The following is a 12,612-nucleotide window of genomic DNA, read 5'->3' on the forward strand; positions in this document are numbered from 1 at the left end:
TGTGGAACAAATTTGAATTTGAATATTGTTTACTTTATGAATTGACTGGAATTGAAATGGAATGGACCCCAACCCTGCTAATATGCTAATCTATGTTAGCATTGGCTCCTTTTGTTTTTCTTACACTTAGTGGGAAAATATATCATTTCTAATTTCCACTATTTAAGCCACAAGGTATTACAAACTCAAACTAAAACACCATAACAGTATAACCAGTGTTAATCCAGGCTGCATCACATCCGGCCGTGATTGAGAGTCCCATAGGGAGGTAGACAATTGGCCCAGCGTCATCCGGGTTTGCCCGGTGTAGGCCGTCATTGTAAATAAGAATAGTTCAATAAAGGTATACAATAATCAATTACCTTTTTTCTGTTCCTCTCCTAACCAGTCCCTCCCAAATTTGTGGTGCAGCCCAAGGACCAGGATGGCATCTATGGGAAAGCTGTGATCCTCAACTGCTCTGCAGAGGGATACCCCGTCCCTACCATAGTGTGGAAGTATTCCAAAGGTAAATAGCACCACAATATACACTGAGTGTACAAAACTTTAGTAACACCTTCCTAATATTGAGTTGCTCCCCCTTTTGCCCTCAAAACAGCCTCAATTTGTCAGGGCATGGACTCTATAAGGTGTCAATGTGTACCATAGAGGCACATAAGTTAGTTAAAATAAAAAATAAATGGAGGAACTTATTCCAGAAAAATCTAATTTATATATATTATACAAGTAAAGCGAACTGGATGGAATATCGGAAAAAATGCACCAAATAATTTTTTAATCTTCAACAAAGAAATTCTACCAAAAATTATTGACTGGAACTTGTTACAAATGACGGAGTCACCCATGATTCATCAAACCATATTTTGAAAAAGGAGGCAAAGTACTTAAAGCATATGTTTTAGTTTCAATCTCCTCCATCTCCACTAACCGAAGTTAATTGTATGGATTATTTTTCTATTAATAATGTACAATTAACAGCTGTGCAGAAAGACTCATGTGAAGGCCAAATTACAGAGGAGGAACGTCTTGATGCAATTAAAGCCTTTAAGTCTGGAAAATTCCAGGGCTGGATGGCATATCAGTGGAGGTATACAAAACATTTTTTGAAATACTCAGAGGACCGTTATTAGCATGTAGCACACCTATAAAAATGGTAGATTATCAGATACTCGACAAGAAGGCCTGATTTCATTATATATATATATATTTTTTTTTTTTACCTTTATTTAACTAGGCAAGTCAGTTTACAAATTCTTATTTTCAATGACAGCCTAGGAACAGTGGGTTAACTGCCTTGTTCAGAGGCAGAACAACAGATTTTTACCTTATCAGCTCAGGGATTCAATCTCACATCCTTTCAGTTACTAGTCTAACGCTCTAACCACTAGGCTACCTGCCACTATTACTGAAACAGTATCCAAGTGGTAAATATGAAGACCCAGTCCATTGAAAAAAGTGGAGTCCCCTTCCACTTCAGTGTTGTGATGCAAAACTTCAAACAAAATGCATAGAATTAAAAAGGTATTGTCGAATATTATTCATCCTAATCAGACAGGTTTTTTACATGGATGATATATTGGAGATAATAGCTGACTTTGAAAAGGCTTTTGATTAAGTACGACTGGAGTTTATATATATATAAATGCCTGGTATATTTCAATTTTGGAGAATCTCTTATAAAATGGGTTAAAGTTATGTATAGTAACCCTATGTGTAAAATAATAAATAATGGCTACTTCTCATAAAGTTTTAAACTGTTAAGAGGAGTAAAAGAAGGTTGTCCACTATCTGTGTATCTATTTATTATGGCCATGAAATGTTAGCTATTAAATCAGATCCAACAATAATAACAAGGGGCTAGAAATCCAGGGTTTAAAAACAAAGAAGTCATTGTACGCTGATAATTCATGTTTTCTTTTAAATCCACAACTTGGATCCCTCCACAGCCTCATAGAGGATCTAGATACTTTCTCTAACCTCTCTGGATTACAACCAAATTGTGTTCTATATTACATATGGGATCACAAAGAAATACAACTTTTACATTACCGTGTAGTTTACCAATAGAATGGTCTGACGGTGATGTGGACATACTCTGTATTCATATCCCGAAAGAAAGAAATGATCTCACTTCAATACATTTTAATAGAAAGTTAACAAAAGTAGATAAGATCTTGCTACCATGGAAAGGTAAATATATATTTGTGGGAAAATCACTCTGATTAACTCTTTAGTCATATCCCAGTTTACATATTTGCTTATGGTCTTGCCTGTTTTTTTCAATTATATGAGCAAAACATATTCAATTGTATTTAGAACAGCAAGCCAGACATAATTAAACGGGCCTATTTAAATAATGAATATGTATTCCGAGGGCAGAAATCATTAAATATTAAAGCATTAAACCTCTCACTAAAGGCGTCAGTCATACAGAAGGTATACTTAAAACTGGTTCTATAGCAGATTAGTAAAACTGTCTCACCCCAAGTTCAAGAATGGCCCTTTCCCTTTATTCAGATTACAACCTCTCACTTTCGGTTATTTGAAAATGAAATAATTTCCAAAATATTAATATTTTTAAACAAGCCATAGAAAGGTTGCAATTTCAGTTGAATCCACCATAAGAGAAAGAACAAATAATACAACATAAATTGTGGTTAACGTCACTAGGGTAGGGGGAGCAGCATTCAGAATTTTGGATGAAAAGCGTGCCCACATTAAACTGCCTGATACTCAGACCCAGAAGATAGGATATGCATATAATTAGTAGATTTGGATAGAAAACACTCTAAAGTTTCCAAAACTGTTAAAATAATGTCTGTGAGTATAACAGAACTGATATGGCAGGCGAAAACCCGGGGAAAATCCAACCAGGAAGTACTATTATTTTGAAAGGCTGTTCTTCCATTGAAAGCCTATCCATCATACAACGACTTAGGACCCAGTTCACAAGTTCTATGGCTTCTTCTACATGTGGCCAGTCTTTAGGCATTGTTTCAGGCTTTACTCTGAAAAATGAGGGAAATACAGCACTTTCAATCAGTGGCCAGTGGAAATTTCCATTCGTCGGCCATGCGCCTGATCGGGAACGCGCCTTTCTTGATTGTCCTTTCCTATTGACAAAGCTTTTGTCCGGTTTAAATTTTTGACAAAAACAACCGGAGGATTGATTTTAAACATCGCGTGGCATGTTTCTACTAACTTTTATTGTACTTTAAAAAAACTTTTTGCCTGGACGTATTCGTGCACGCGCCTTTAAGCATTCGGATTACTGGACAAAACGCACAAACAAAACGGAGGTATTTGGTCATAAAGAGGGGCATTATCGAACAAAACAAACATTTATTGTCTAACATGGAGACCTGGGAGTGCCACCAGATGAAGATCATCAAAGGTAGGTGATTAATTTGAATGCTATTTCTGACTTTTGTGACACTCTCCTTGGCTGGAAAATGGCTGTATGGGTTTCTGTGGCTAGGTGCAGACCTAACATAATTGCAGTTTTTGGAAATCTGACACAGCGGTTGCATTAAGGAGAAGTTTATCTTTATTCGTATGTTTAACACTTGTATCATTTATCAATGTTTATGATGAGTATTTCTGTAATTTGATGTGGCTCTCTGCACTTTCACTGGATGTTTGTTTGAGGCAATGCATTTCTGACCATAACGCGCCAATGTAAACTGGATATAAATATGAACTTTATCGAACAAAACATACATGTATTGTGTAACATGAAGTCCTATGAGTGCAATCTGATGAAGATCATCAAAGGTTAGTGATACATTTTTATCTCTATTTCTGCTTTTTGTGACTCCTCTCTTTGGCTGGAAAAATGGCTGTATGGTTTTCTGTGACTAGGTGCTGACCTAACATAATCGCATGGTGTGCTTTCGCAGTAAAGCCGTTTTGAAATCGGACACTGTGGTTGGATTTACAAGAAGTCTATCTTTAAAATGGTGGATAATACTTGTATGTTTGAGGAATTTTAATTATGGGATTTCTGTTGTTTTGAATTTGGCGCCCTGCAATTTCACTGGCTGTTGTCGAGGTGGGACGCTAGCGTCTTGTACCAGAGAGGTTAAACTCAAATATAGTAATTGATTAAAAGAACATTATTTTTTAGAAATGTTATAGAATTTTATAGAGTCTTTGCAAATTATATCTTAAGTAAACTCAGCAAAAAAAGAAACATCCTCTCACTGTTAACTGCGTTTATTTTCATAAAAAACTTAACATGTTGTGGTATCCCAGGAGGTCTATCCCAGGCGATGGTAATAGAGGGGAGGTACGTGAGGCGATGTTGGCTCCCTCTGCTGGGAATACGGCAGCTGGGCACCCCAACATGGACAGCTCTAAGTGGAGGTAATTAGAGGAAAGTGCCAACCAGCCGTGGAGGCCAAATAAAAGAAGTACAGTGGCACACCGAGAGAGAGAACTGGGAGAGACCGACACCAAGCCACAGTAGAGAAGAAGGACCAAGCCAAACCTAAGTGAATTTCTTTATGTTTATTTTCTGTCTTAGTAAAGTTGTTTGTACAGAATAAAACCTCCCTGTCTCTGTGTCAATCTCTGCACAGTCAACCCAACACCCCACGGTTTACACAATGTGTAAATATTTGTGTGAACATAACAAGATTCAACAACTGAGACATAAGCTGAACAAGTTCCATAGGCATGTGGCTAACATAAATTGAATAATGTGTCCCTGATCAAAGGGGGGTTCATAATCAAAGTAACAGTCAGTATCTGGTGTGGCCATCAGTTGCATTAAGTACTGCAGTGCATCTCCTCCTCATGGACTGCACCAGATTTGCCAGTTCTTGCTGTGAGATGTGTCCCCACTCTTCCTCCAAGGCACCTGCAAGTTCCCGGACATTTTGGGGCGAATGGCCCTAGCCCTCACCCTCCAATCCAACAGATCCCAGACGTGCTCAATGGGATTGAATTTCGGCTCTTCGCTGGCCATGGCAGAATACTGACATTCCTGTCTTGAAGGAAATCACGCACAGAACGAGCAGTATGGCTGGTGGCATTGTCATGCTGAAGGGTCATGTCAGGATGAACCTGCAGGAAGGGTACCACATGAGGGAGGAGGATGTCTTCCTTGTAACACACAGCGTTGAGAGTGCCTTCAATGACAACAAGCTCAGTCCGTTCATGCTGTGACACACCGTCACAGACGATGACGGACCGTCCACCTCGTCCCGCTTAAGATTACAGGCCGCGGTGAAACACTGATTCCTTCGACGATAAACGCGAATCCGACCATCACCTCCGGTGAGACAAAACTGCGACTCGTCAGTGAAGAGCACTTTTTGCCAGTCCTGTCTGGTCCAGCAGCGGTGGGTTTGTGCCCATAGGCAACGTTGTTGCCGGTGATGTCTGTTGAGAACCTACATGCCCTCAGTCCACACTCTCTCAGTCTATTGCGGACAGTCTGAGCACTGATGGAGGGATTGTGCGTTCCTGGCGTAACTCGGGCAGTTGTTGTTTCCATCCTGTACCTGTCCCGCAGGTGTGATGTTCGGATGTACCAATCCTGTGCAGGTGTTGTTACACGTGGTCTGGCACTGCGAGGACGATCAGCTGTCCGTCCTGTCTCCCTGTAGCGCTGTCTTAGGCGTCTCACAGTACGGACATTGCAATTTATTGCCCTGGCCACATCTGCAGTCCTCATGCCTCCTTGCAGCATGCCTAAGGCATGTTCATGCAGATGAGCAGGGACCCTGGGCATCTTTCTTTTGTTTGTCAGTAGAAAGGCCTCTTTCTGCAATTTTCATAACTGTGACCTTAATTGCCTACTGTAAGTTGTCTGTAAGTTGTTAGTGTCGACCGTTCCACAGGTGCATGTTCATTAATTGTTTATGGATCAATGAACAAGCATGGGAAACAGTGTTTAAACCCTTTACAATGAAGATCTGTGAAGTTATTTGGATTTTTACGAATTATCTTTGAAAGACAGGGTCCTGAAAAAGGGACGTTTCTTTTTTGTTGTTGCTGAGTTTAGCATTAGTGGAGTTATGTCACACATGCAGCTAACAAAAATACAGTTCATTCCAAAAGTTTTCAAACCCCTTGACGTTTTCCACATTTTGTTACGTTACAGCCTTATTATAAAATAGATTAAATTGGGTTTTTTTCTCTCCTTAATCTACACACAATACCCCGTAATGACAAAGCACAAACAGGTTTTTAGAAATTCTTGCAAATGTATCATAAAAAATTGGAAATATCACATTTACATAAGAATACCTAGACCCTTTACTCAGTACTTTGTTGAAGCACCTTTGGCAGTCGAGTCTCCTTGGGTTTGACGCTACAAGCTTGGCGCACCTGTATTTGGGGAGTTTCTCCCATTCTTCTTTGCAGATCCTCTTAATCTCTGTCAGTTTAGATGGGGAGCGTCGCTGTACAGCTATTTTCAGGTCTCTCCAGAGATGTTCGATTGATGAAAGCTACAATCTATCTGCAATATTAAAGCTGATCTACCCCCTAAAAAAGGGTCAATATGTGCCATTCACTCTCTGACCGGCACACAGACACAATCCATGTTTCAATTGTCTCCAGGCTTAAAAGTCCTTCTTTAACCTGTCTCCTCCCCTTCACCTACACTGATTGAAGTGGATTGAACAAGTGACATCAATAAGGGGTCATAGTTTTCACCTGGATTCACCTGGCCAGTCTGCCATGGAAAGAGCAGGTGTTCCTAATGTTTTTGTACTCTCAGTGTACAAGGGTGGTGTTTAGTAGAGAGTAAATGTCTTGACATGGAGTGAAATGGTGTGGTACTGCCTGAACCTGTCCAATTAGAACACACATGTTTCTTTTCAATTGCAAAACATTTTTCTACAGTACAGTGTACCCTGCTGAACACATCCCAGCATTATTTAGAAGCTACTCTTCTTGCTTCTGACCACTATGTTGATCTGTTTACACACTGGGTTCATGATTGAGGAGAACAGTTATTTTGTAACTGTGCATCTCACATTTCTACTCCTCTGACTATCTTGCTGAATTGCGTAAACACAGCATTGCGTGTTCTACGGAAAGCTTTTTTTATTATAGATCATTCGTTTAGCCAACACAGCAAACACAGTGTCCACAGCCTTGAGGTTGAATGGTGAAAGTGCAGCACTGTACTGTAAGTCTAAACCAACAGTAAGAGAAAGGAAAGCAACAGCTTCTCACATTACGATAACAGAGTAAAAGGAAATGTACTCTACTGTTTGTTGATGCAAAACATCCATCCATTATGTAGTAATTTCTCTTAATTTGATCATAAACAATGCAAAGGGTGTTATTAAAACATCTTACACCTCCCCTTCCTCCTCTCCCTCCATCCACCCCTCCCTTTCTCTCTCTCTGTCCCCAGGTGCGGGAGTTCCCCAGTTCCAGCCTATAGCCCTGAACTCAGGCTTCCGTATCCAGGTGCTGGTCAACGGCTCTCTGCTAATCAAACATGTGCTGGAGGAGGACAGCGGCTACTACTTGTGTAAGGTCAGCAATGACGTGGGAGCTGACGTCAGCAAGTCCATGTACCTCAACGTCAAAAGTAAGTCACTGAAGACCCCCATGTTTCATGGCTTTATACATATGGATCTCAATGTCAAATGGAAGACTCCCTCTTTATCCTGGAATGTCTGTCTTCTCCAATGTACATTTTTTTAAAGCTCAGTGTTAAAAGTAAGACCTCTCTTCTTGAAAGGATCATGTACTGGAACTTCAACAGAGAGACCCATGGGGAAGCAGTAGGCTACATGTTGGCCCCCATTAGAGACATTCATAGCAGTCATTTTGTGAAGTCTATTTGTTGTTGAGTAATGTTACTGTTCTGTGCTGGAGTGAGTGTCTCTGTGTTGGAATAAAGTGTTATAGGTGTCATGACGTTGGCCTGGGGGGTAGGTTTATGACAGTCATAAATACCTCTTTCCACCTTTTTCCTCTCTCTACACTACTGAGGTTACATTTGCAAAACCCTTGGTTAACATAGAGATTCTGGGAACATCAGAAGGTGGGGGGAAATTAACTATATTCTGGAAATGCGACCAATTGAACAAATGCGGTGGTACTTAATGAATATGATGTCAGTTCGGTTGTCATCTGAGACATTCTCATCAATGATAAGATGACATAAACTCTACAGTGGAAAGTCTACACATCAGAGTTATCGGATTCACATGGAATTGTTGTTCAATTTAAATGTTTGAATATTGAATTATTTGTGATGGGATGAAATGTGATTTTAGCTTCTAAAATGTGAGATTTGGGTTTTCATAAGACAGGGCTCTGCTCAATCAGTGGCCCGCCCCTGTGAAGGGACATGGGCTATAGAACTTTTCAAACACGCCCTCCTCTCCCTTTCCTATATAAGCCCTTGACGACAATATAGCCTACTGTTCTGAGGATGTAGGACGACGGTCCTATGTCAGAATGGTTCAGATGATAACTACAGAACGAAGCCAACATCAGCGTGAGCTTTGGTTGCGAATGGTATGAACTTTGAACTCTTATTCACTACAGAAGTGATACCTCCTAGCCGTTGAGTTAGCAACAGCAGATGCGACGAGGGTTAGGAAGGAACAGACAGAGTATCCCGTCTATCACCCAATGACGTTACTACAACATATCCAATTGACAACCAGAGACATTCTTCAAAGGACTCGGTTTGGCAACACGGCCTTTCATCTGCCACCAACCTACCGAAGCGCAGCTCAGAGTAAATATTTATTGCATTTTCCTTTTCCAAATTGGCGGTAATTTAGAATGCATTAGATACTGTATTTACGATAGCACAGCTTCTCCCTGTGTCCCTCAGTCTTCCCGCTCTTTCACTCAAACCCAGCCCTTTTCCTTTGTGTAACAAGCTGTCATATCTGTTCCGCCCGCTAGGGACGTTTTCCTTTATGACGTAATTTGTAATCAAGTTATGATTTAATTATGTGTATGTGTGATTAGTTAGGTATTTAGTAAATAAATAGTTAAACCCAATTTTGTATTGCTGATTCAAATTGTTAGCCAGGGTTCGTGCACATAACCAAGAATTTACAACTTTCAGATGAGACTGAATTAAGATGATGATTGATATTGACTGCTATTGATGTAAAATATTACTAGGTCTTTAAGAGTTTATCCGGAAGATAACAACTCTATAAATATTATTTTGTGGTGCCCAACTCTCTAGTTAATTACATTTACATCATTAGCTCAATCAGGTGAAATTAATTACGGAGAAATTAGTTTATAGAATAGCATGTCATATCACTTAATCTGGCATAGCCAAAGACACGACATAGGGATGTCTAAGATCCACATTTCAGCCCTGTATGGATGGACAGTGATTATTAGCGGGTCATCTTTCCCTGTATTTACAGTGAGGTGATCCAGTAAAGTGCTGCGTGGTGGTGGTGGCGTTAACCTCTCTGAACTACCCATCTCGGATCCGATATAATTGTCATCAGCAACGCTGAATAGCATAGCGCCACAGTCAAATAATATTACTAGAAAATATTCATATTCATGAAATCACAAGTGCAATATTGCAAAACACAGCATAGCCTTTTGTTAATCCACCTGTCATCTCAGATTTTGAAATGAGGCTTTACAGCGAAAGCAATACAAGCGTTTGTGTAAGTTTATCGATCGCTAGACAAAACAATAAGTACACTTAGCATCAGGTAACTTGGTCACGAAAATCAGAAAAGCAATCAAATTAATTGTTTACCTTTGATCTTCGGATGTTTTCACTCACGAGACTCCCAGTTGGACAACAAATGTTTTATATCCAAATACCTCCATTAGTTTGGTGCGTTATGCCCAGGAATCCACCGGAAAGAGCGGACACAACAACGCAGACAAAAATTCCAAATTATATCCAAAATGTCAACGTTTTTTATAATCAATCCTCAGGGTGTTTTTCAAATATCTATTTGATAATATATCAACCGGGACAGTTGGCTTTTCACTAGGACCGGGAGTAACAATGACCGCCTTTCTCTTTTGCGCACAACTCACTCTGAGAGCCCCCACCTATCCACTTACACAATGTGGTCGTTCATGCTCATTCTTCAAAATAAAAGCCTGAAACTATGTCTAGAGACACCTTAGGGCCATAGAAAAAGGAATCTGGTTGATATCCCTTTAAATGGGCAATAGGGATGCATAACAACAGAGAGGTTTCAAAAACAGGGGCACTTCCTGATTGGATTTTCCTCGGGTTTTAGCCTGCAATATCAGTTCTGTTTAACTCACAGACAAAATTTTGACTGTTTTGGAAACTTTAGAGTGTTTTCTATCCTAATCTGTCAATAATATGCATATTCTAGCATCTGGTCCTGAGAAATAGGCCGTTTACTTTGGGACTTTATTTCTCCAAACATAAAAATAGTGCCCCCTATCTTCAAGAGGTTAAATGGCTGAAGGTTAAGTTGATTGAAGTCACTGTGCTCTGTGACAGAGAGGCCACCAGTGTGGTGCCACCACCACCACGGCCCTGTGTCATTCTGCCTGAACGCATCCCACAAAAGCATCCATGCAGTGTCGCCGGTCTCCATCGCTCTATTTCTCTCTGAGAAACACAGACGTTTATCCGCTGAGTGGCCATGGACTTAGCTCCCCTCCATTAGGCTCTGAACTCTATAAGCAGGCAGAGGCTGCCATGTGGAAAAGAGGGCTGGGGGAGGGATGGGCTACCAGTCTATCTCTCTCTCTTTTTTTCCCTTCTCTCTCTTCTCCCCCTCCCTAGGCTGCTTTTCTGTATGTCTGGCTTCCTCTCCTCCTTTTCCTCCTCCTCCTCCTCCTCTGCTTCCTATTTTGCTCAGTCTTCCCTTTCTGTATTTCTCTCTCTGTCTTTATGTGTGTGTAATAATTAACTATTTAATTTCTGATGCAATATGATTTCCCCTCCCCTGTCTGTCTGTATCTATCTCTCCTCCCTCCTTCCCTCCATCTCCCATCATTGTATGTCTCCCAGTCTAACCACTGGGATTTGATTGGTAGTGACACGGTGGGGAGTTGTGCCCATCACCCCCCTCTAGAGCCAGTTCCATCCCCCTCATCACACACACACACACACACACACACACACACACACACACACACACACACACACACACACACACACACACACACACACACACACACACACACACACACGTCTATTGATTTGATGTTTTCAGCCTCTTCAGACATGGTTCCCAATCTTACGTTATCTCTACAATTAGATGTGACATTATTTCTTACGATGCAATGTAGTTATCCAACCTATGACATACGCTCTACCATATTCTTGTGCTTCAAGTGAAATGAAAGCAGTTTTATTTGACAACTAATAAAAAGCGGGATCCCTCCAAGCGTTCCTCACTTTCAGTCTGCTGCTTCCACATGCATGCCGCATTATACTGTACTATACGTTCTCACTGTAGATTTTCCCAATAGAAACACTGCCCTCTTCAGGCAAAAAAAAGTAAACTGTAGAAAATTGAGGCGATACTTGTTTTCATCTTGCCGTTGAAGGATTTCCACGTATGATGTTGATGGTGAATAGACTGTGTAAACTGCATAGATTTTCTGTATGAAAGAGGAACTGTTGATTCTCCTTAGCCATGGTATATTGGCCATAAACCACACACCACCTGGCCTTATTGCTTAAATGTATAATGCCACCATACAACAATATTACAATGTGCATGTTTCTAGAGTGCATGTGCTAACTCTAGTGTGTGAATGTGTTTGTCTGTACCATTGTGAGTGTTTGTTCACAGTTCCCGCTGTTCCATAATGTATATTTTGACCTGTTTTTTTCATCTGATTCTACTGTTTGCATCAGTTACCTGATGTGGAATAGAGTTGGCCATGGCTCTATGTAGTACTGTGCGCCTCCCACGGTCTGTTCTGGACTTGGGGACTGTGAAGAGACCTCTGGTGTCATGTCTTGTGGGGTATGCATGGGTGTCTGAGCTGTGTGCTAGTAAGTTAAATAGACAGCTTGGTACATTCAGCTTGTCAACACTTCTTACAAAAACAAGTAGTGATGAAGTCAATCTCTCTTCCACTTTGAGCCATTAGAGATTGACATGCATATCATGGTCATCTCTGTATACCCGTCGCAAGACCCACTGGTTGATGCTTATTTATAAAACCCTCTTAGGCCTCACTCCCCCCTATCTGAGATATCTACTGCAGCCCTGATCCTCCACATACAACACCCATTCTGCCAGTCACATTCTGTTAATGGTCCCCAAAGCACACACATCCCTGGGTCTCTTGTCTTTTCAGTTCGCTGCAGCTAGCGACTGGAACGAGCTGCAACAAACACTCAAACTGGACAGTTATCTCAATCTCTTCATTCAAAGACTCAATCACGGACACTCTTACTGACAGTTGTGGCTGCTTCGTGTGATGTATTGTTGTCTCAACCTTCTTGCCCTTTGTGCTGTTGTCTGAGCCCAATAATGTTTGTACCCTGTGCTGCTGCCATGTTGTGTTGTCATGTGTTGCTCCCATGCTATGTTGTTGTCTTAGGACTCTCTTTATGTAGTGTTGTCGCTCTTGTCGTGATGTGTGTTTTGTCCAATATTTTTATTTTATTTATTTTAAATTTTTAATCCCAGC

General features: G+C 40.7%; 1 protein-coding gene across 3 annotated transcripts in view; it reads left to right on the forward strand.

The window, feature by feature from the left end:
* Positions 1–12,612, forward strand: part of dscama (Down syndrome cell adhesion molecule a) — a 176,633-nt gene that overhangs the window by 124,051 nt on the left and 39,970 nt on the right. For all 3 annotated transcript variants that reach the window (XM_035780367.2, XM_035780370.2, XM_035780369.2), the window contains exons 10-11: positions 389–508; positions 7,376–7,555. In XM_035780367.2, coding sequence (XP_035636260.1) covers positions 389–508; positions 7,376–7,555 — 300 coding nt within the window. The remainder of the gene's footprint in view (positions 1–388; positions 509–7,375; positions 7,556–12,612) is intronic.

This window comes from Oncorhynchus keta, chromosome 11, assembly GCF_023373465.1.
Source record: "Oncorhynchus keta strain PuntledgeMale-10-30-2019 chromosome 11, Oket_V2, whole genome shotgun sequence".
Lineage (NCBI taxonomy): Eukaryota > Metazoa > Chordata > Actinopteri > Salmoniformes > Salmonidae > Oncorhynchus > Oncorhynchus keta.